The sequence below is a fragment of the Rhynchophorus ferrugineus genome, unplaced genomic scaffold, assembly GCF_030347505.1.
Source record: "Rhynchophorus ferrugineus isolate W39M unplaced genomic scaffold, kcgeb_rfMv2 rfM1, whole genome shotgun sequence".
Classification (NCBI taxonomy): Eukaryota; Metazoa; Arthropoda; class Insecta; order Coleoptera; family Curculionidae; genus Rhynchophorus; species Rhynchophorus ferrugineus.
This window is the reverse complement of record NW_027472580.1, coordinates 69,876,488-69,902,703: the sequence shown is the minus strand read 5'-3', so window position 1 is coordinate 69,902,703 and position 26,216 is coordinate 69,876,488. Positions and strand designations below refer to the sequence as shown.

The window sequence follows — 26,216 nt, the reverse complement described above, 5'->3', positions numbered from 1 at the left end:
CATGTATCATGTTTTTGATAACTACCTCATGCAATCCAGGATCTACTTGTACATTAGGGATTTCAGCTGATATCACTGCATCAACTTCATTTGGCCTTATCTTTTCAACCAACCAAATCAAAATGTGTGCATGTGGCAATCCTCGTTTCTGCCACTCCACAGAATACATCCAGCAGCGTGTCTCACCAAACACATTATGTTTTACGATGAAATTCATTAAAGATTTCAACTTTTGTCTAAAGACTCTGGCTGTAATATCATGACGATCAATGGATGATTTCCCAGGTAATAACTCCTGCTTAATTTCTATCCATTGCGGATTGCATGTAAATGTGATGAACAAATCTTAACTGTACCATAATGACGAACATACGACATGGCATCTTGAGCATATTCGTGCATATGCCGAGGGCTTCCGATGTATGTTGCTGGAAGAATAGTCATCCGACCGACATTCTGTGCATTTCCATCAGTATTAATCGCATCTCGAAGGTGAATATACTCTTCAGATCGGAGTTTGGTTTGATTCAACCTGATGAATGTTAATCTCTCCGTTTCAATTTTAACATACATGTCATCAACATATTTGTGATATAATCGCCGACATTTCAATATGTGATTATCTGCATTTTCCCGAATCATTAGGCGGTATGAATAATAGTTCATTGAACTGACTTTTTTGTTGGTTTCAGAACCTGTAAATAGATTTTGTTTTAATAACATTCAAATATAAAATTAAAATACATAATATAGTGACTGAGATATTATCGCCATAGCTAAACTAATATTTTAGTTACCTGTAATGGGATTTATCATTTTTATTGATAAATCGTAGCCATCTTCACCTTGCCAAAATATAATGGGATATTGCAGTGCATCATATGAGCGGTGTGTTTCCTTTATAGGTTGTAATTGAAAATTCCGACGATGTAAAACAATATCACGGGATTCCAAGTTTTCTCCAACTACAACGATAGCAACTTCATCAATAGTTGGTGCATTAAAACGTCTTGTATGTTGACCTGCAGGTGTTTTATCAGCTCTGATTACAATTTTGTGATTATCGGATGGCATCAGATCCAGGGCAGTTTTAAACAATATAATCAATTGATTGTGTTGATGAAATAAAGTTTGTAATTGTTCTACAATAGACCTTTTTACTAAATTGTTATGTGCACAACGCAGATCAATTTCTTGTGGTGAATTGCCCATAAAATAAATTTGCAGGAATTTGTTGTCGCTATCTGACACTGGTAACAGTGAACCTGCTCTGTGATATATTTGCCCTTGTATCTGTAAATAAAAAAAATATTATGGTGTGGTATAAATTAATGGATTGTCAATGATCAAACTTAAATAATATTTGATCTTAAAAAGTATATATTTAGTTTTAACTAATATCTATCAAATATAAAATATAATAAAAGTGTCACTGAAACTGAATCACCATATAATATGATGACTAAGTGATATATTTCGTAATTATTAAGAAATTGAAGATTAGTAACACATCTTAACTTTGGTGACAGAAAATTTTGTTCGCTAAAATAATTATGAGTAACTGCTATAATACATACCTTGAAAGTTGGCATAAAATTTTCCCGAACTGCATTTGTTGCCCCAAATGAAGTCATTTGAAAGCAATTGTTATATTGTTGAATATGTGTCAAAAAGTGTATAGAATCTGTTCCTATTCCTGAAACCAATGAGTACAATGGTTCTGGTGGTGGATCCAATTGTATCAATTTCACTTTACCATTTGCGCAACACAATCCATTGGCTTCGTTTTTGTATTTTAATGCCTTACAGTGTGAGCAAACCAAGTTCATAGAACCAATAACAACACATTGGTAGTTACTGTAGTCAATTGACACATCGTAACTGAAAGCAGCTGGATTCAAACTTGCGCGATTATTAGTTGAATGTCGCGCTCGCGCTTCACGCGTTTGTGATATCCGAATTCTTTCACGTTCATTTCCGTCGTCACGTTCTTGTGCAGTACGATTAGATCGGTAATTAGCTTGGTTTATAGCATTTCTGGTTCTTCTACCTAAATTGCTTCGTCTTATAGGAGGCATATCAAATATAAATTATTTTTTCACTAATCACGAACTAAACAAACACTAACTAACTAAACACTCTGCACAAAACACGATATACGAATTTGTTTCGTGTATCACTTGACAATTCATCTGTCATCTGTCAAAAGTCATCTGTAACAGACAACTTTTTTTTTTAAATTTGATATGACTTGAACTCAAATCCTTTTAAGCCGTACAAATTGTTTTATTTATTTAAAATTTGAATTAAATTTTAAACAAATAAAAAATTTTAAATAAATAAAACAATTCGTACGGCTTAAAAGGATTTGAGTTCAAGTCATATCAAATTTAAAAAAAAAGTTGTCTGTTACAGATGACTTTTGACAGATGACAGATGAATTATCAACTGATACACGAAACAAATTCAAACAAAAAGGGCTATTTTTAGGGTTTTTCCAGCAATAATTCTAATTTTTCTCGCCGTAAAAACCATCCCTGAACTTCAACGAACATTTTAAAAAAAGATTTGGCCAAATTGGTCCAGGCGTTGTTGAGTTATGCGCTTAGGAACATATTTTGCGATTCATTTTTATATATAAGATAACGGAAATCATATAATAAAACTTATTGCGCACGGGCAGATTGTTGAAGTTCTAGCAGATTATTAAAAAAGAGATTGGACGATCGCAATTATAAACTATCACAAACATAAATTTACAATCATGTCTCAGCAGTGTTCGAACCCGCCACTATCGGAAGAGCAGAAGAATCGTTCTGTTGCCTTGAGCACTACACCACCCAAACCAGTCAAACTCCTATCAATTCGCGAAATATTTTTGGTAACCAAAGAATACTATGTTCATTTTGAATAATAATGTCAGTTTTCTAAACCCACATGAATCATTTTTTAAGAATACGGGCTCTAATACAATAATATACCTTCTCTATAACCACGTGACAGCTTGTGAAACCACAAGTTTGAGTTTTGTTCGATTATGTTGCGTTCGAGGAAAAAAACACATTTTAAAAAGATCATTTTGAGACCAAATTCAGGACACATATCCCGATAACATTTTTACAATATGTTTTGACCTTCTTCAAAGTTAACGCACGTCTTACAAAAGTGGTTTGACAGACACGATGGTATTGCTACTCTCGTAATAGCACGCATTTTACAAATAAACAGATGACTAATACTATAGTATTGAAAGAGTCTTAAATGAAAAATAAACAATAATAAATCAATTCACTATAGAATGAATCAAAAACGAATATGGAAATTTAACATATGTCAATCGACTCCTGATTGAAAGTTATCTTTTTAATATTATCTTTTATTCCCAGAATGAGCTGTTAAAGCGTCAATAACACCCACTGTTAAACTCCATCCTAAATAAACACACCCCTTATAATGAAAATTAAAATATTCCGCGATGGAATATGAATTGTATGGATCAATATTGGTTCGATTTCAAACAAACATAATGAACATATCTTCTCATGATATTAATTTATTTTAGATTTTAGTTTTAAGAATATTTATGAATTAATATATTTTAGTTAACACAGAATAACTACTATAATTCAATTCAATCTAGTATAAATGTTATGGAAATAATTGGAATATAACATATTAGAAAATAGCGTTCAATATACTCTGCATACTTTATTACGGATTTTATTGATAAAGGACAATAAAGACAATATATTAACACTTTTCTTGATATATTAAGAAATTTATTTTACTTTTATTACAATATAATTACTATAGCTCAAAAAGCACATAAAGAGAGGTGTTTTTATAACCGAAAACAGTTAGTTTTCGTATTTCGATTATAATGGAGATGGGAACGCTGTAGATGATCCGTCAGTCATTTATTGCTTTGATTTCAAGCTGTTTCTATCTAATAATTTACTAGCAATAACATAAATTTAGACATAATAATTCGAATTTTTATTATTACATTTCTTTTTAAATTTTAACGAAACTGTAATAAAACTAGGACAGTCAAATTTTATTTCCTCTCAAATAGACGTTTAAATTTTCATTCTCTAATATATATTCGTTTAGTTTTACGGATACATATAGAGTGTAGTATGCATATTGTAATACATATTTATATTTATTATGTTATTTTTACCTCATAATGTTTAAGTCTTAAGTTATCAATTTACAACACAAGTCTATTTTATTATTGATCTTGTATTATAATAAATAAATATATTTATAAGAATGTTATAATCAATACATATTCAAATATCATTTTTGTTTATTATTACACAAGATAGTTTGCTATATCAAATACATAATTAAAGTTTGATTTCAATTCTAACAATATAAACTTGAGATCTATATTACCTACAGCTAGAGGGAACTAAATAAGACGAGTATTTCAAGAAATGTGGCTACTGATACCAATAAAATTGCTTTACTACATTTTTAAAACAAGAAACTTTATAGAAATAGAAGATAACTTTGACCTAAATTTCGATCAATTATTGTGTTAACATTCTTTTGAATAATGTTTAATAAAAAAGTACAGTTAAAGTCACCCTTACTAACAATTCTACTGATTGGGATTTAATCTTTCAGATTGAATAGAACTACTATGTACAACTAAGAATAGTAGCAGGAATAAGAATAACAAAAAAATACAGAAACTACAAGAACTTTTAGGAGACAAATACGCCAAAGTGATTAAATACATAACTAAGGGTATAAAGTAAAAAAGGTATAGACGTAGCACAAATTTAACACGAACACTTTAAATTTAAACAAGAATAAATCACAAACAGGAGAGTGTTAAGATAACGTCTTTGGACATAATCTGTATCTTCTCTGTAATTGCCAGTACCTGAACTAGCAATAAAATAATAGACTGAACCAAACAACTTTCTTTCTTCTCTTTTCTGTGCCATGGCAATCCGTTCAAAGCAATAAGCCACTGTGTTATTTATCTACCAGACTGTTTATTATTGTATTTTTAATAAAAAAGCATAAATCTGTGGGAGCAGCTTTCATCCCTCTACAGTTGTCTTCCTAGTCCACTCAGTGTCACTACCAGCTCATTTGAAAGTTGTGCAAGCCTTCTCTGATACTTTTTGCTACAATGCATTATTTCTGGCTTTACTGTTCGCATATCGAGATCCAGATACATATACTTGCTACTCATGCTTTGAGGAATATTGAGGACCTTTTCAATATTTCTGTGTTGCTATTGCTTGCTGTACCCCTTAATTGAGTGCCGTATATTCAGATTGACTTGATGATGGATTGATACACCATTACTTTTCTCTCGTCGCTTAAATGGGAGTAACCAATACAGACTACATAGCCTGCTGTCAAATTGTTTCCGGTTAGTCCAAATGTGCTTTTGTCAAGTTTATCTATGATCCACGTAAAGGCCCAAGAATTTGCATGTTCCTCCTGCGAGATATTTTCATTGTATAATTTTACCAACGGACAGGTATTTATTTTCAGAGTGTAGTAAGTGACACGAGTGGACTAGGTTTAGTTTGCATTAATTTTTCATTGATTAAGCCATTTCTCCATATTATTCAGATAATATTGGAGTGAGAACGAAGGAACCCAGCAATGATAAATTAAATTAAATGAATCGTAGCAATTTTGCTAACAAAATGCATGCATGCTCCATCTATAAGTATTACAAGGACATGTAAACTTTTTTTTAACTTCCAAGATAAAGAACGTTCTGGTAGACCGAAAAGGCTGGAAGATGAACTGTAGGGATTATTGGGTTAAGACCCAACAAAAATTAAATAACTATTGCAAAAAAGTTGACTTTAAGCCGAATCTCCGTTTTTACATAATATGCAACGGGAAAGACCCAAAAGATGAGAACAAGAGTGCCACATGAAATGAAAAATATACTGTTTCAAAATTGTAAAACGACATTTTTTCTGCATCGAATAGTAATGGGTAATGAAAAATTGATTTATCTCTTGTGACCTGGCAAAAGCCCATCGAGTGCAAGGCCAAATTGCTTTGATCACATGACCATGATTTGGTGGGACCAGGGTGGTTTCGTACATTATGAACCATTAAAACATGGAAAAATAGCTGATGCTGATCACTATAGACAACAAATAATCAATTTAAACTGCGCATTGATCGAAAAACGCTCACATTACACTCTAAGGCATGATAAGGGGACTTTGCAACATGACGACTAGTCGTCCCATACAGCAAAACCAGTCAAAAAAGTGGGGAAATCGCTTAAAAGGGAAGTTTTAACGCATCCGCTATACTCTACAGACCTGGTTGCATCCAACTACCACCTTTTCGCATCAATAGGGTACAGCATTTCGTCGATTTCGAAGTTAAAATGTTAAAAAAATAGCTCGATTAATGGTTTAGATCAAAGGAAACACTGTTCTTTTGAAATTGCATATATAAATTTCCTAAGAGATGAGCAAAATATATAGAATAAAATGGCCACTACTTAAAATAAATTATTTTTGGCCGGCTTCTTCGGCACAATGGCCAAGGCGATAGGACCTACCTCCTACTGTTGCGATTGTCGTGGATTCGAATTCTGGTAGGGCATGGATGTACTTTATGTGTGTAATTGTAAATGAAAATGTCTTTTAGGCAACAGTGGAAAATCTGACAAAGTACCATCCCAGTCACGCTAGAAACCAGGCAGTGCAAGACCCGCTGTCTTCTGGAATGGTCTCTAAGTTGGTCACTAGCCAATAGCTATGCTTAATGCCGAGAACCGTGTTTCGAAGCCCATGCTAAAATGTAGGTCCATTCCAGATAAACCCTCGTTAGTAAAAAGGAGACTATAAATATATTTTTAAAAAAATAATGTTTAAATATCCATTTTTTATTATCCAGTTTTATTTAGCGAATAAAACCGGACGGCAATCACCGATGCAGTTGGTATATCCATTGATTCAACCCTGCTTACTATGCTTTAATTAGCTTAGTATTTCCTTTTAATCAAATAATAGTAACATATATAACATACTATGACACAAAAATAATTAATATTATTACAATAGCTCAAAGTTTAATGAATTTTTACAACAACCACATAGTTAAAATTTCTAATCTATAATTAATGAAATTCCTAACAATCGTGTAATATGACAATAATAATATATAAAATTATTATTGATGATTATAATGACACTGATTAATGGCTTCTTCCGATATCAAAAGTACCGACGAAAGTAGATGTTTCTCGACAATAACAATTATCTTAATTATATTACACGTATGATCAATATTATAAACTATTTATATCAGTCACAAAAACGTAATCATAGAATTTTACAATAGAAAATCAATACATTTATTCTCAGAATTATACGAATATATACGTAAAGACGTTTTTCATTTAAATTTTATTATCTTTTGATAATAAAATAAGTTTGTTTTGATATTCTACCATTAATTACTAGTTGGCCTATATATTCGATACTTTTGAATAGTTCAATTAAACTTAAGCCACAAGAAATGTTGCGTAACATCCAGGAAAGCAATATAGTTTAATGTGTAAGCAAACTCTCAAAAACGTACCGCATCGCCAATAAATCTGTCACAGCCATTCGATGGAATCTAGGGTGACAGGAACGAATTCTCAATAGGCCAAATTAAAGCAAAATGACTCACTTAAGCCTCAGTTTTTGATCCGCCATCCCTAACACCCCACTAGCCCGTTTCAACCCCAACTCTCGTCCCTTTGTATAAATTCTTAATCTATGTGCAATGCAATGTAACTAATTCGGTTAGTGGTGTAAACAACATCACTATTGTTAAATGATAAATGTATTTTCACTCGAATATATTCAATTAAACATTTATACGTTACACACACACATAATATATTTACAACAGACAATATACATTTTTATTATTAATTTTTAACCGACTTCAAAAACTGAGGAGGTTTTATGCTCGACTGTATATATTTTTTAATGTATGTTGCCGATTACTATGTCAATTATGGACCGATTTTCAAAATTATATTCTTATTGAAAAAAGAGTACTTCCGAGGTGGATCCATTGGAACCACATCAGGTTCTGATGGGATGAAGGGAGGTAATTCGAGGGAAAACCTCAAATTTCAAAAGCACAGACTATGTTTCCATATAGTTTCTACCTAAAATAATCAGATATTAGTGTATAATGTTATTGCTGAAGTAGTTTAGTATGAAAGTCAGTCAGTTTGCTTTTTAAGCAATAACCATATAATATGAGACGTCGTGTAAACATTGTAGGCAACTGTTTCCATGATGTAATGTTTAGAACATTGAGCTCTCACGCTCATCAATGATTCAATTCTCAACAGGTCAGCAGCTTTTCTTTTATTCTAGTTTGATTGGAATATTTGTTAAATCACCTAGACTAGGTAGCGGATTCCGGTCCTCCGTTCCTAATTTTCAATAATTGTTTCTTTATTCCTATTTTTCGGCAACTGAGCACAACATCTTCAGCCCGCCTTTGATGACCTTACACATTGAATTGCAATGTTTGTACCAGAAATCCACGGGCTAGTTATGTTTCGTTGACTATGGATATCTCCTTTGGTGACCTTACAGTCTGAACTGTTATACTTTTGCCCGACTTCACTAAACTACGTCAAGGAACGCTAAAGCAGTAACATAACAGTGAGATGATTGCCAATCTAACATCAACCTTACTTATTTTCCTGTTAAGTTGCTTCTTGAAATAAAAACATCATAATATATTGTTGTTGCCTTCAATTAATGATTTTAATAATAAATTTAAATGAGCATTGAAAGGAAAATATCATTATACTTAGGGTTTCCGAAGAAAATTTCTATTTAGTTGATTGTTAAATTTTTAAAACTAGAAATTATTTCTATCATGTTCATTTAATATTATTAACTTGAAAAAAAAAGCCTCGCCATATATATAAACCTAACTAATTTATTACCAACAACCCTATGCCATCTTACAGCTCTGCACAGTTACTTTGAAAATGTATACAAATGCAAACGAATAAGTAAACAGATTAAAGGTTCAAAGTGGTTCAAAGTGCATTGGTTTTTGTAGTCTAGAGGCGGTCTTTCTTAGGTAGGGTCGCTACTAGGAAGAGGTGTTAGCATTCAAAGATAAACGTATTTATTTATGATTTTATTACTACCACATGTGGATAAGCTTAAATTGTCGTTTTTATTTACAACTCTTTTCTATGTTTTGCTACTAGTCTATATTAAAACTATTATAAAATAACATATTTGTATATATTTATAACATTTTAGAATAATGTCTTTTAATAACAATTTTTTACTTAATGGTTATTATTATTTAGTACAAAATATATCTATTACATATAAATATATCTATAGTATGTAATTTTTCTTTAAAGTTTAATAAAAATTTAGTAACATTGGGAATATTCCACTGAAAACCGTCGAAACAGTCAATAGTCATAAAACAGTTGAACTAGTCAATAGTTAAAGAAGAAGTCGACTGAAAATAATAATTATTATTTCAGTAATATCTTCGACTGTTCTTTCCAATTGTAATTACAAACGGAGATGCAGAAATTCCTTCTTTGAAAGAGAAAAGGACGGAGATAATTACTTGTATATCTGTATCGTAAATATCAGTTCAACATATTCCATTGTATTTTAATATTTGTAAAGTTAAGTGACACATTATAATTGATTTTTTTCTATTTAGTTTGAATGTGTACTTATACATATACTTTTTTTAACCTTGCCATAAGTGAGACGGAGATGTACGTATTCTTTCTCGAAATTTCTTTGGGAAAGGAAATTTTTTTTTTTTTTTTTTTATAATTATATACATTGTTACTAGTCGTTGCCGACTAACCTACAATTTGTCCTTATAATAGCTTAAATCTAGGTATATATCTAATAGGACTCATCAGTCCTACATAGTCTCTAACATAATAATAATTGTTTTAACACTTTGAGTTTTTTCTAATGCACCTCACTGCACTACACTACAACACACTACACAAGTTCAAATGGTTTGGTCCTTTTGAGTCTGCGTCCGGTTTTGGTGTTGTCCAAGAGTTGTAATACTTCGAAATTAACATGAGAGTGAAGTCTCTCCTCATGTCTCTTTGCAATTCTTTTAATTTCTTGATTGACAGTCGGTATCTGAAGATCTCGATGTAAATAAATGGTCCGGTAATATCTGGGTGCACCTACGATGCTTCTTAGGACTTTGTTCTGGAAAACTTGTATTAGATTTATGTTGCTTTTTGCGGAACATCCCCATAATTGTATTCCGTATGTCCATATAGGTTTTAATATTTGTTTATATAGAAGTAATTTATTATGTATAGTTAATTGAGATTTTCTTCCAATTAGCCAATACATTTTTCTATATTTTAACTCAAGTTCTTTTCTTTTCTTTTTGACATGTTCCTTCCACCGTAGTTTTGCATCAAGTGTCATTCCGAGATACTTAGCATTATTGCTGTATGGTATGACAGTGTGGTTTATGGTCAATGGTGTAAGCGCGGCCTGTTTATAGGTGAATTGAACATGCACAGATTTGTTTTGGTTAATTTGTATTTTCCAGATTTGGGTCCATTTATTTATAGCGTCAGTAGCCTGTTGTAGGTTTCGGGTTGCTTCTTCGCTATTGTTTCCGACAGCAAGAATAGCAGTATCATCAGCAAATGTAGCCATTGTAATGTTTTCGATTTGTGGTATATCACATGTATAAAGTAGGTACAGGATTGGCCCCAGTACACTTCCTTGTGGTACACCTGCTTTAGCTTCTTTTATTGTAGAGTAAGCTTCCTCTTGTTTCACTCTAAACATTCTGGCTGTGATGTAAGATTTTAATAGTTCGGTGTGTTGCTTCGGTAATATTTTCTGTAGCTTATGGACGAGGCCTTTGTGCCATACCTTGTCGAAAGCTTGTGCTACATCTAAGAATACAGCTGAGCATACTTTATTATCTTCATAGGCTTTTTCAATAACATCTGTTATTCTATGCACTTGATCAATCGTTGAATGTTTGGTAATAAACCCAAACTGGTGTGTTGGTATTAGGTTTTTTCTCTCTATAATTGGTTTTAATCTTTTCAAGAGGAGCTTTTCAAATACCTTAGCTATCATCGGTAACAGTGAGATAGGTCGATAAGCTTTTATATCATTTGGTGATTTTCCAGGTTTTGGAACCATTATTATTTCAGCCATTTTCCAAACGTCTGGGACATATTTCAGTCGAAATGCTGCATTGATTAAGTTAGTGAGCTTTATAATACCCTTTCTTGGCAGATTGTGCAGCAATTGCCCTGTTATTAAATCATAGCCTGGTGATTTATTTGGCTTGATGTTAGTTTTAATAACGTTGGTGACTTCTTTCGGAGTTGTTAATTGAATTGTCGAATTTTCGCCGTCTATGTCCGGTAAAGTATGTTCAATTTCACTTTCGTTTGGTTTGAAAGTTTTCTCTAAATGGTCAGCGAATGCTTCTGCTTTCTCCAGGTTGCTGCGTGCCCAACTTCCATGCATGTTTCTTATCGGAGGACTATGTAGACAGGATCGTTTTAGGTATTTAGTGGCTTTCCAGAGCGAATAGTCTGTGTTCTTGTCGTCTGTTAAATTTCGTAGATAGTTATTTATGGAATTGTTTTTAATTTCCAAAATTTCCCTCTTCAACCTTTGTGTTATGTTGTTTAAGATATTCTTATTTTCAGGTGTTCTATTTTGCTGCCATTTTTTCCGTAGTTTTCGTTTTTCAGCTACCATTTCCTTGATTTCTTTCGGGTAATTTATTCCTTTGGTTGAAGTTTTAATTTCTGGAGTGTTATTCCAAGCAGCCTGTTGGATGTCTGCAACGAATTTTTCGGTTTCATAATTTAATTGGTCTTCTGTCTTAAGGGGAACATTTAGTTGAATTCGATTGTTTATTTCTTCAACAAATCCTTCCCAGTCTGTCCTCTTGTTGGTTAATGTTGGATTTTGTTGTTTTCTTATAATGTTTTCACTCAGCGTCAAAATCACAGGTGTGTGATCTGAACTTAAGTCAAAATTTTCTTCAACTTCCATGTAGTTAGTGGTTATGTTTCTAGCTATAAAGAAGTCTAACAGGTCTGGAGTTTTCTCTGGATCGGTAGGCCAATAAGTTGGTTTTCCTGTCGACATGTAACTGCACCCTAGCTCAGCAGCTGCTTTATGTAATTCATTACCTTTAGTTGTCGTCATTCTAGATCCCCATCTTGTATTTTTAGCATTGAAATCACCACCGATTATAAATTTTTCTCCTAGGTTGTTTAGAACATTCAAGTAATTTTCTTTTTTTTGGTTGTATCTTGGAGGGCTATATATGGAAGCTAATGTAACCCTGTATTTGCTAGATATAACAGTTACTGCCGTTACCTGATTTTCTGCTAAACTGAGTCCGGGTTCTTGATGATGGCATATATTATTTTTTATTATTATTGCACTTCCTCCTCTTGCTGTGTTAGCTGGATGAATGGTGTGGTAAAAGTAATATCCTCTAAATTTAATAAAGGATTCCTTTGTCAAATGGGTTTCAGATATTAAGCAAATATCTATTTTTTGCAATTCTAGGAATACTTGTAGGTCAGCGTGATGTTTCTGAATCCCATTAGCATTCCAAATTGCGATGCGGATGTCTTTACTTGCCATTTTTAGTTCTTGAGGCCACCGCCCTATTGTTTTCGAGTTTAAGTAATCTTTCAGAAAACGATTCAATAATCTTTTCCTGGTTGTCCAGCTTTGCTATAAGTTTCAATAGCAGTTCGTTGGTTGTAACGTCTTCTTTTTTTGTTTCTTTTTGAGCGGTTTGGTTTATGCTTTGAGCATAGGTCATTTCATCGTTGACTTCGTTGTACATTTTTGGTTGTTTATTTTGAGTCACTGTTTTTTGCTCTTTAGCCTGACTGATTTTATTTCTTCTCTCTTGGAATGTTTTCGCAACTACGCATCCTCTGTAGCTTGCTGGATGCGCTTCATTGCAATTCGCACATTTCGCTTTTGTTCCTTTGGGTTTTTTGCATTCTCCCGTGATGTGTTTTCCTGAGCATTTTACACACCTTGGTTCCCTTTTACAGAATTTTTGTGTGTGTCCATGTAATTGGCATCTCTTGCACTGTGGCACAAGATTTGCCTTTCTAAGAGGTTCTATTTTTACTTCGACTCCTAGAATTTGTTTAATTTCATAAATTGCTTTTATGTCCGTGTTATGTTGGAATGATAACATAAACAGTGGTAAAGGCTTCTTCTGGACAACTATTTCTCCATTGTTATTTTTATTTCGTTCTTTTTTCAGGATATTTGTGACGTCAGTACATTTAAGTCCATTTTTTATTAACTCTTCCACTATTTTAGTAGTTTTAGCTGTCGGTGGAAGCCCTCTTGCCATTACTTTAATGTCTCTGGTTTGCTTATCTTCATACGAGTGCCATTGTAATTTTAGGAATTCCAAGCACTCAGCAATTTTCGTAAAAGTTTTACGACATTCGGCGTTTAATTTGATTTGTCCATTGTTTAATGTTGTTGCTCTAAATAGTATATTATTTGTTTTCATTGTTTCATATAGCAAGTCAAAGTCTGTGACATTACTTACTATAATTGGAGGTGGTCTCGGCACTTTTATTTCTTTATTCAATTCTTGTGCTTTAATGGTTTTTGGTTGTTGTGGTGAAGCTTCAGGTGTATAGTTTGCTTTTCGTTTCTTATTTCTTTTAACTGTTATCCAGCCTACTTCTTTTTGCAATTCTTCCTCGTCTGTTTCATAGTTTACAGGCAATTTGTTTTCAGTGCACTGGTTCACTACGGGAATGCTAGTTGGATTGTATGTGTTTTGGTTTTTTATTAGGAGTTGTAGTGCATCTAATTGTTTTTGCATATTTGTTAGTGCAATTTCCAGATTCCGTCGGGCTGTTTTTTCGTTAATATACGCATTATAGAGAGCTTGCTCATTTTGCGTTCTCTTATGGTTTTCTTGACAAAAGATTTGATTCTGTTGTGCCAGATAAGCTTCACCTGACGTTGAGGATTGTGTTTCCATCTCATTTAGTCTCTGGTTCTCTCTATTAATCATTTTTATTTAATGAATAGTTTAATTCACGTTTTTACAAAAATTTCAGTACCGGTATTTGTTTCAGAACCGTTATAACGCCGCATTTGTGGTACAGATGATGCACCTCCGACCCTTAACAGCCCCCAAAATTTTACCTTTGTTACTTTATTGCAGTGACCATCGTTTTAAACACATTTTCACTAAACATTTAACGCGCAGTTTTAACACTGTTATTGTCGTCACGGTTTTTACTTATTTTTTAAAATCGCATTTGTGGCACAGGTAGTACACTTTCAAATTTATTACACTGACCGTCGCTCCAAACACGTCTTTACTCTACGAAGGTCGAACGACAACTCGGGAAAGGAAAGGAATGAGATAATTACTGGATTCAATAAACAATGACAAAAAATCTGGCCCAGGTGAGGACAATAAAACTCATCAGGGTAAATCAATGCGTATTGTATTTTTGAACTATATAACATAGGTATCCCAATATTCATGAACAGAGCTATGCTAGGATGAATGCGGATCTCTATTGGAACCAAAATAAACAGAAAAGAAAAAGACAGATATAAAAAACGTACTAGGTATTCTTGGGATGAATTCTAATGTTGAAATTAAAAATATATAGAATAACCCAAAAAAATAATATAATTTTCTATTGTGTCAACAAAATGTATTAAAAAAAATTACACGATATATTTCAAAATGTACATATCGTAATTGTACCCATATACAGCAGGAGAACGTTCAAGAAAGGACAGAATTCAAACCATGTGACATTGTGTGAATGAACAAAGTATATTTAACAGAAAATCATACACAGTAAAATGTGAAACAAAGTAAGGACCAATGGGTTTTCCTAGATAAATATCTACTTTTAAGATATTGTAAAGGTATAATGTTATTCGACAACGACTGTGGCTGTGAAACCATATCATAATAAATATAAGTAAGTTAGTTAATCAAACTATACGTAGAGGGGATGCAGAAAATGATATGAACATCATATATAAACACATATACAATATTTATTTATTAATAAGGTGTTGAATCCCCATTTCCTTTTCAAACAACTGCAATTACTGAACATGTTCTAGCGGAATTTTGACCCATTCTTGTACCAAAACATCCACCAATTGCTTTATTGATGACTTCAATCTACTTCTCACTCTAAAACTGGCTTTAACGGTTCAATTATATTAAGAGCAAGTGGTTACGCTGGCCAGGAAAGATGTTTGATGATATTTTGAACCTCCTTAAATCGACACTGAACCTTCATTTATAATGATGAGGAATATGACAGTGTTTGGTATCATTGAAGAATTAGAAACCAGCTGGTGATGAGACTGAGAGCACCAGTTGAATACCCTGATATTTCCGCAGAAATAATATCGGAACCCTGTTTGACCGCAGGCTTCCTTGGGCTTCTCCGTACACAAACACAGCCATTTGTAGGAAAAAATATAATCTATGATTCATCGGGCCATACCACATTCTTTCATTCAAACCCCCGTCACATTCAGCGTACTGTTTTTGTTGAAACAGTGTTATTTAAGTGAGTTCTGCTGTCACTTTTGCTGCTGTAGTTTTATATTATTTGACCACCATCCTTATCCTTTTTAATGTTTGCCGGTCTGTACCAGCTACCTTTGGGTTTTACCATGTTTTGTGGATGCTCTCAATGCCAGCGATACTGTCGCTCATGAAACGTTAAACAATTTAGCTATTTTCGTCACAGGAGCTCCCACTAACCAAGTATCAATTACTTGCCCATCCGGGACCATTTTCAACATTTAAGAAACCACAAATTTCACCCATCGCTTGTTTAATCGCCCCGGAACAAATACACTGAAATATAATCTACAAGACTTAATAATACATACGCATTCGAATAATTTACACGGAAGCAGTGTTGCCAACATGAAACAAAATGTACTATATTGTATAATAAAACCAAAATATTAAAGACCTGTTTGTTTTCTACATGTGAGTACTTTTATGCCTGAATTTGTCAGTTCTTCCTCAAAATACCATCAAGTATCGTAACAATAAACGTATTTTTACGCAACTGTAAATGATATCGATTGTTTCCTCAACCCGATACCTACGATTCTGACTTTTATAGGCCAGTGGTGGCGCCCCCCAACCAGACATTGTTTAGAGAAGCGAGTTTATTCAAGTATGCAATAAACCGACGAAAAAAGCGCACGATACAAAAATTTGACAGTTGTTTATTTACCAGCACCCGTTTATTGGTAGGTAAATGCGAGCACCATGGTGTTTTAAGGCCGTTTAGGCAGGCATTGATCTATCTTCGTATGAATGAAACAGTCTTAAACAGCTGACATTTTATGACTGACGTAATGGGATACATATTTCCTATTTCAGGTTGAACAGACATGTTTTTTAATTCTCATGTCGCCTTGTTTAGTATTTATTTAAAGAGTATTAGACAGGTCTACTTACTTAATTTACTGTAGTCAATAAATCCCTGTATTTTATATACAATTAATTCAAATATTATTTATTTATACTGAACATATATTTTGTTCTATTTTAATCTCATTTTTAGCAACTAGGACCAAAGTTTATCTAGTTTTATGAGGTCTTTATGAAGTTTTATTGTTTTTTTCTTGTATCCTGAATAGCTGCTTAACGTGAGTTCAGAACGAAGGTCCTCGGTAAGCTTATCGACTGATGCGTGACCAACTTGGAGATCATCTCAGAAGACATCCGGTCTTACACAGTCTCGATTCTGGCGTGACTGAGAACATTTTCCTTGTCAGATTAAACACTTTTGCCTTTTGGCTAATAATAATTATAAAAAATCACACACTTACATTTACGAACATAACCCAGCATGATTCGAACCTGCGACTACCGTAATAATATAAGGGCCGTCCAGTCGCCTTGACCACTGCGTCAGCCAAGCCGACTATTTTTTATTTGTCCCTAGTTCATGAAGGAACATGAACAGCGACTGTTATATAGCGTTATTGGACTGTTTGAAGGACGAAATCGCCGAAAAACGGCCGCATTTGAAGAAAAAGAAATTTCACCAAGACAATGCAATTTGTCAAAAATCCATGAATTGGGCTTCCTCATCCACCGTTTTGTCCAGATCTGGCCCCCGGCGGCTATTTCCTGTTCTCAGATCTCAAAAGAATCCTCGCTGGAAGAAATTTTCGTCGAATGAAGAGGTGATCGACGAAACTGAAGCCTATTTTGAAGCAAACAACAAATCGTACTACAAAAATGGCATTGAAAAGTTGGAAGGTTGCTATAGTCAGTTTATCACCCTTGATGGGAATTATGTTGAATAAAAAAAACTAATTTTGCCAAAAAAATGTGTTTTGCTATAGTAGGCCGGGGACTTTTCAATTGACCTGTTAATAGAAAGAGGAATGTATAATTTAATGATTGTACAATGCAAGCAATGTAACATAAACGTATAATATACTTTTCAATATATATTCAAAATATGATAATTAATTCATAAGAGTGCTTTCAAGGTTGAACATAAGTTAAATTCTGTTTATCCTAATAAATCGTTTTAAAATCGCATATCTCTAATAAAACTTATTTATTGAAGTCATGTTAATCTGGCGTTCAATTTCCGATTCAATGTTCTATATATAAAGGTTGCCTCATTCACTCAATGAAGAGTAATTACAGAAAATGGATTCTACATGATCATTTTGGTAATATATTGATTTTTTTCAACAATAACAGGCTCATCGAAATTGTATGGTATTTATTAGAGTTGGGAACTATCGAGTAAAATACTTGAAACAGTCGATAGTCGCAAAACAGTCGAACTAGTTGATAATAAAAAAAAGCGACTGAATCTAGTAATTACATTTTCAGTCAAATGCTTCGACTGTTTTTCTATTTGTGATAATAGACAGATATACAAATTCTTTCCCATATTAATTTTGAAAGGACGGAGATAATTTTTTGATTCTCGGGGCTGTATAGATCAGTCCATTTTATATAATTTTAAATTGGCAAGTAGCAATATCAAAAAAGGAATGTATTAATGATCCCAAATATGTTTCATCGTATTTTAATATTTGGAGTAACAACGACATAATATAATGAAACTAATTGGTATATTTCTATTTCATTCCAACGTGTACTTACGAATGTTTTCTTCATTAATTCGTTCTTTGGAAAACAAAAAAGAGATAATTGCTAGATTTTATTATGCTCAAAAGAACACATTCATTTTGAATGATGTAAAATTATTTTTATATTTTTTATATTCATAAAATACAGGATACTACTAATTATTATGGGTATATATTTTTAGTAGCGACCACTAAATATTTGTATTGTATTTTCTGAATCAATGCTTATTAACTATTTAACAACTGCACCCTTAATTCAATAATAATTTTAATTATCATGGAACTTCAATGAAAGGAATTTTAACGTTCAATAGGCTTGAACACAAATCGGGAAACTTAAAAAATCGAAAAAGTAAATAAACTAAAGACCAAGATAACATAAATGCAGTCAAAATTATTTTATTATTTATCAATTATTTTATTTTCAAGGTCGCGGTTGGGACGGAAAATCAGAACGTTAAAAACCAGTCGAATGAAACTAGTCGGACCGAAAATAGCGACTGAAAGCAGTCGAATGAATAGTCGTTTTCAATCGATAGTTCCCAACGCTAGTAGTTATGGTGGTGAGTGCTGAAGTGAATGCCGTTGTCAGAATTGGTTTGCTTGTTTGTTTGGAAAATTTCGATTTTCATCGTTGGAAAACTCGAAGAAATTCTTCAAAATATTTAGTAGACCGTCATGTTTCATCTCGCGACATCGCGACTAGAAATCCGCCACAAAACAACTTTAAATCTCTTACATAAAACTGGGTATTAAAAGAAGTTTGATACATGGTTTCCACATTTATTAACAGTGAAAATGCTGGTGGACCAAGTTTCCATTTGTGAATAGCGATTGTAATAAAACTGATGTGATCAAGGACCTCACAGATGGTAGGTAATTAAATTGGAAATTAAAGCTAAATTGAGGCTCTAAGAACTGGCGGCATAACATAAAAATGATTCGTCATAATAATAATTTTCCCCCACCCCTATATTTAATAAAATATTTCTTAGTAAAACACTGTTTTTGATGATCTTTAGAAGAAATGCCCGAAGTAAAATGTAATATTTTTTGAACCTAAATTTTTTTTGGGTTCTATAAATAAAACCCTCGATTTTGTAACAGTTCTCCAATTTTTCTCATTTTAGTGAACATGATAAAAATAGAAAATATATAATCTTCACTTTATTATTATTAGTAGGTATTAATTATAATTTCTATAAATAAGTATTAAATTTATTTTGTAACTAACTCGACGGACAGGGTAAAGCTTTTGCAGTCGCTTTCAAAGACTTTCCGAAAGTTATAATATATTAGAATCACTTCATCGCATTTATACTTCTATAATGACAGGTCGTATTCAGTTCTTGACTCAAAAATATCTCCCGTGTTAGGTCGACTGGAAACTTTAATCCAGGTTATTTTACACTTTCTTTATTTCGCAATTTTTGATTTCAGCGCAAAATTCTCCATCATTAACTTTTTGAAACAAGTCTAACAATATCTAAGTTTCAATTTTGAATCGGCTATTCCAATTCGCATTAGTTCTTGATAGTAGATAATGAAATTAATACAAAAATTTATTCTCAATCCGACCAAACACTTATTAAACCGCGACTAGAATATATAACGTATTAAACACTGAACCCAATTTATCGGCTCTGATCGTTTAATATTTTATCAGGATTTATATTTCATACAAATGTAGAAACTTTTTGATACTTATTTTGATTCGGTAACTTAAAAATCAAGCGAAAAATAGCAACTGATTTGGTCCAGGCTAATTTTGGCTCAGGGGTGTTTCAGATGGTAAGAAAATATGGAAAAACAATTTCATTTTCCAATACAAAGTGTCACTATAACTATCATAAATAGTTTTACAGTCTTAAACGATCGACATTTTTTATGGTTGTCAAATTATTTATGGATATGTTCGAAAATTTGTTTTGTGACTAAAAATGTTAAATATTGTTTAAAATTTACCAAGAATAAAGTATGGATCAAGAATATAGTTATATTGGTATGTCACATTTGCGCTCGAAAATTATTCAAAATATTAGTTATGATTACTACAGGTTATAAACCGGAAAACATTATTTTAGCCCTTTATTTTGATAAATCATATCATATTATATTGTTTGAATATTTGTTTGAATATTCCGAAAACAATAAATATTCAGGGTCACAAATTGATTGCGGCTTTAATAGGTTATTTCAAATACGAACCAGATAATGGAGGCCCCCTTTTGTCGGTAAATTCCGTTAGAGAGGTAACTATTGATGATATTATAATTAGTATGCTTACTGTGAATAACATCGCTTACAAAATGAAGAATAATACGTTAATTTCAACCAAGAAAACCCATCGACATACAAAGTGGGTGACGAATCTTGATCATCTTGATATTGGCTCTATTCGAGAGCAAATATACGAAATGTGTAAGAACAACAAGTACGCAAACTATTTTATCGATATAAACATAATTTAATAAAATTATTTTAGTTTCTGAGACAGGAAATGTTTATAATTACTTTTTGGTCAACATTCAAATATATAATAGTTGTTTCCAAAGGATGCCATTTGAAGGTATTATAACGTAACATTTTTTGTTAACATTCAAATTTGAATCAGAAATAATTTAACTCATTAATCATCAATTTTCATAAAATTATTTTATGCACAATCAGGACGTAGAAATCAATAAGCGTGATAATTAATGAGTACAATAAGGGTGTCGAGCGCCGATAAAAATATCGATATTTCGATATATCGATATTTTTTAAAGGAAAAAAATGACGGATTCTTTTTCCAACAACTAGGAAAAATACCGATATTTTACAAAAAATATATCGATATTTTTTCAGCATACCTAGCTCACAATCATTTTGCGATCTATTGTTTAAGTACTACAAACTGTTCTTCATCATGACAATAATATAGTCAACATGTTTAAAATAGCCTTAGATCGGATGTCATCTGATATCCAAAATATCGTCATGAGATCAGGTCGTCAGATTTAATTCTCTGACAATCGACAAAATGACTATTGTTATTGTTGGTTAAAATTGGTAAAAAAGATGAAGGTGTAAAGTTCACTAAGTGATCTGTATACTAAAAAAATTTAATAGATATATTATTGCATTAATGGGATTATTTTCAAATATGACACTCTTGCTTATCAACAACGATACACTTTCCACGAAATATATTAGTAAAAAGGCAACGGCACCAAATACGCTTTTACAAACCATGCAAGCAGTCCAAAGTAATTTTTAGGATTTCAAAACCATTTGTAATAATAAACGAAAATTTAATCAGGATATATATTTTCTAGAAAATTTTTAATTTTAATTTTTCTGGACGCAGTTCAGAATCGAGAGTAAGGTATTAATTATGTGCGACTAAAAATTAATCAATTAGTTTTATTACCTTCAAACATAGTTCGGACATATTTCAGGCGACTCTCCGATCCCCAGGCTATCAGATTATCTTCATCAGGTGTTTTTTTAACCCATTTCCCGAAATAAACAGAAGATCATTATTCACTTTGTTATTTAATACCCACAAAGCAGTAGAATGTAGATTACCTATTCGACAAAAATCTCGCTTTTTTGTGTTCCAACGACAATCGATTTAAGATTAGAAGACTTCCTTGTTACCAATAAAAATTCCACTTGAAATACAATAAATTCATTAGTATCACGAACTGGGTTCGGAATTCAAATAGATAAAAAATCTCTTAATTAGTAGATTATGTGGTTTTTCACAGAAACACAATTTATTTGAAACAATTTGAAACATAACAATAATAGAGAGACAAGAACAGGAAATTAACATTAAATTAATTTACCATCAATACAAATTGCGGAAATATAACCTATTATAGTTATTATGATCTGACATATTATAAGTATTTTGATAGGTGATATCTGTTCTTGTTAAACAACTAAACCTATAGCTTAAATTAAATCGTCTTGACCATTTTTCTATACGAAAAGGCTTTTCCATTTAGGATTATTGAGTTATTTAGTGTATACAGTCCCTAATCATGGATCGCTTATCATTGCAATTTCCACAATTATTACATTTGTTGTTTGATTTGGAGAAATCTGCTTCCAAAGCCCATCGGCTACTTTTAAAAACCTATGGTGCTACTGTTTCATCATATTCACGGCGGTTTCGAATTAGGCGATTGAAAAGTAATGTTGTTTTTGCCGAAAATGTACAGTCTGAAAGACCCAAAAAGTTATAAGATAATGAATTTAAGAAATAATAACTTATTGAACGAAAACCCACCTCAAACTTTCAAATAATTTTCGGATAGTTTAACAGTTGATACATCAACGGTTTTTAGATGTTATAAAACTTGATATTTGCCACATTATACCTGTGAAATATTATATACGAGATGGAAAGGGCCCAAAGGGAAGGAATATAACTGCCAGACGAATTAACTGAAAATGTCGTTTTGAACATCTCTGTTTTATTTCTTGCTAGGCAAAGGAAGAAGAAAAGTAATGATTTAACAATGGAATATTCTTAGCTATATAATCTTGCTGCGCATATAATAGGGTTAGCAAAGTATAGCGAGAAAAGTAGAGATGATAAAAACGAATAAAACCATCGTTGTACGTAACGTCTTCATATTATTGCATGACAAAGCTCGGCCAAATATTCCAATAGTTGTGGAGGATGCTCAGTTGCAGCTCTAATGGGATATTATACCACAGCCAAAGTATTCACCAGACATAGCGCCACTTTTTCAGGTCAATACACCATGACTTAGCTGCCATAGGGTTTCGAAATACTGAGCAAGTGCGAAAATGGATTGATAATTGGATCGCTGCCAAACCAGCATTGTTCTTTTGACACGGTATCTCTATGTTATCAGAAAGATAGAAAAATGTGTGTCAAATTATGGAAAATTTTGATTAGCGTACATTGCGACAATTTTTCTCAGCAAAAGTATTTCTAGAGTCAAAAAATATTCAAATAATAGCAAATTATTGTAAAATATTCAAGTTCTTCAAATTACAAAAACCTTTAATGCAGTGAATTTGTTAATAAATCTAATGGAAATTTCGAATATCAGAAAGTTCACATGAGATCTGTACATTAAACAGAACGCATCAGTATATATTAAAACCTACTAAAATAAAATTAACAAGAAAAATAAAAAATAATGAAGTTTATTTAACAGGTCAATTGAAAAGTCCCCGGACTACCACAGTAAAACACATTTTTTGCAAAATTTATTTTTTTTATTAATCATAATTCCCGTCAAATATGATACACTGATTATAGCCACCCTCCAACTTTTCCATACCATTTTTGTAGTACGATTTGTCCTTTGCTTCAAAATAGGCTTCAGTTTCGGCAATCACCTCTTCATTCGACGAAAATTTCTTCCCATAATTTTGAGATCTGAGAACAGGAAATAGTCGCTGGGGGCCAGATCTGGAGAATACGATGGATGAGGAAACAATTAGAAGTCCAATTCGTGGATTTTTGCCATCGTTTTCACTGACTTGTGACACGGTGTATTGTCTTGGTGGAACAGCACTTTCTTTTTCTGCAAATGCGGCCGTTTTTCGGAAATTTCGTCATTCAAATAACACTATGTAAAGGTCGCTGTTGATGGTCCTTCCTTTTTCAAGGTAGTCAATAAAAATTATTCCATGCGCATCCCAAAATACAGACGCCATAACCTTGCTAGCCGACTGTTCCGTTTTCCCACGCGTTGGAGCGAGTTTATCGTGTGCAGTCCACTCGGATGACTGTCGATTGGACTTCGGAGTGAAATGAGGTAGCCATATTTCATCTATTGCAAGATATTGATGCAAAAACTCGGGTTAATTACGCTTGATCTTCTTCAAACACTGCTCGGAATCATCAACTCGTCGTTGTTTTTGGTCAAAAGTGAGCTCGCGCGGCACCCACTTTGCATACAATTTTTCATACCCAAATATTCATGAATTATATTATGTAAACGTTCAGTTGATATTTTTAGAGTGTCTGCTATTTCATTCAATTTCAATTTATGGTTATTCAAAACCATTTTGAGGATTTGTTTTAATATTTTCGTCGGTAACAACCTCATTTGGGCGTCTACTGCGTTTACCGTTCTTGATGGTTGATTTTCCTGGGGAACAGAAACTCGACATCAAGCCAAGTTTTTGCCTCAACTGTATTTTTTCCGACAGCTGTCAAATTTATACACGCATCTTTTGAGGGTTAGGGCTAACTAAAAAACATATTGATTTAATTCTGGTAGCGGCTATGTGTCAGGCGTGAGACTTTTAATTGACCTATACCTATTGACCTGATATACTATGTACTATGTTATGACCTTTTATTATAATATATATATATATATATATATATATATATATATATATATATATATATATATATATTATAATAAAACAATTTTGGTTAATAATTAACTCTTAAATTGATTTAAAAATGTACACAACTAGTTAAAATTATGTGTACACAACACATGACATGAACAAAAATTGTAAAATAGAACAAAAGTTTAAACAGTTGTTACCTTTTTAGTTCCAACCATTCACCTTCTCTTATCCAATCTGTGGTATCTTCGACTTTTATTTAAATTAAGTCATATATTTGTTCGGCCTATAAAAGGCAATTTGGTGAAATCGTTTATGGGATCAGGGCAATACAAGTGTATGTCAGACGTCAATAAATTTACATAAAACCATTACTAAAATTATTTTATTGGTTCGTTAGCTACAAATCAACAGTATCGCTATATGATTCTGTGGAAACGCCTTAATATGTTGATTGGTAACCAATTTTGGTGTTTTTCTTTTGACTGAACATTTTGTAAATGATATTCCTGTTATATTGTAAATAAAATACTATAAGAACCTATAAAAGATCTTCTATGATAAAATTTAGGATTATGCGAAGGTGTGGAAGCAAAGTCAACAATAAAGGAATTTAAATTTATTTTCATTGAGATAAGTGCCTATATATGACCGATATAATTTTAGTATTCCACAAGTCTTTTCTATAGAAAAGGGACGTAATAATGATAATAAGTATACTAATTATATAATGAATCTTTAATTCAATGATACACTGTCAAATTACAACAAAACAAGGATTTTCTAACTGGCATTAATAAAATTTATAAAAAAAAAACTTGAATGTTATCAAAATGCTAAACAGCTGAGTCAAAAGAAAAAAGCGAAAGCAATCAAATCAGAATAATAGTCCACCGGGGAGGTCAATGTATCCTAGAGTGTATAAGCTATATTTGCCATCAAGTCCTTGAAAACTAGATTCAAATTAGATGGAACAAAATTCTCCTTAGATAAATAAATTATTAGCAGAAACATTTAAATGATCCGGTTTAGGTCAAATTTTCGTCATTTTATTTGATAACTTGCTGAAAAGGAAATTCCGTTATGCCCCTCCAATAAAAGGCGTTATCCCTATTGTCAAAAATTGGGAAAGTCGATTTTTACAAGTTTCTATTGAGGCAAATTTTTCACCAGCTGAATAGTTTGCCATGAACAAGTACAGATGGTAATCATTGGGTGCCATGTTTGGGCCCTAAGGTGAATAAAAACATCGAAATCAAGCTTCCAGAACTAATGTGCTACCAAACCACCAAACCTCCGCTGATTTACAATTACAGCATCAGAACTGTAAAGGCTGTTATATAATATTAATTATATAATATTAATTATTAATATAATTAATTAAATATAGCATAGCATAACACGTAAATAGGTCCGTATTTAACATGAATTCAAGCATAACTAACAGGTCAATTGAAAAGGCCCGGCCTAACACATAGATGGAGCTACTAGAATTAAATCCATAGGTTTTTTAGTTAGCCCTAACACTCAAACAATGCGTGTATAAATTTGATAGCTGTCGTATCATTAGTTTATGAATTATAGAATCTTGAGTGACTTTTTTTCTTGCAGAAAGGCAATACTTAGTCAAAGCAGTAACTTCAGTTAGTTGTGCTAGCCTTTTAATAT

The 26,216-nt window shown here is 32.4% G+C and overlaps 2 protein-coding genes across 3 annotated transcripts in view; both read right to left on the bottom strand.

Annotated features, from left to right (window-relative positions):
• Positions 1 to 26,216, bottom strand: part of LOC143189433 (uncharacterized) — a 204,764-nt gene that overhangs the window by 134,371 nt on the left and 44,177 nt on the right. The gene's annotated exons all lie outside the window — the stretch shown is intronic.
• On the bottom strand, positions 307 to 2,214 carry LOC143200987 (uncharacterized). The gene is made up of 4 exons (XM_076411813.1): positions 1,757 to 2,214; positions 1,578 to 1,696; positions 798 to 1,293; positions 307 to 695 (listed from the first exon to the last, which is right to left on the bottom strand). Exons 1-4 carry the CDS (start codon positions 2,076 to 2,078, stop codon positions 307 to 309), a joined length of 1,326 nt encoding a protein of 441 aa, XP_076267928.1. The 5' UTR covers positions 2,079 to 2,214.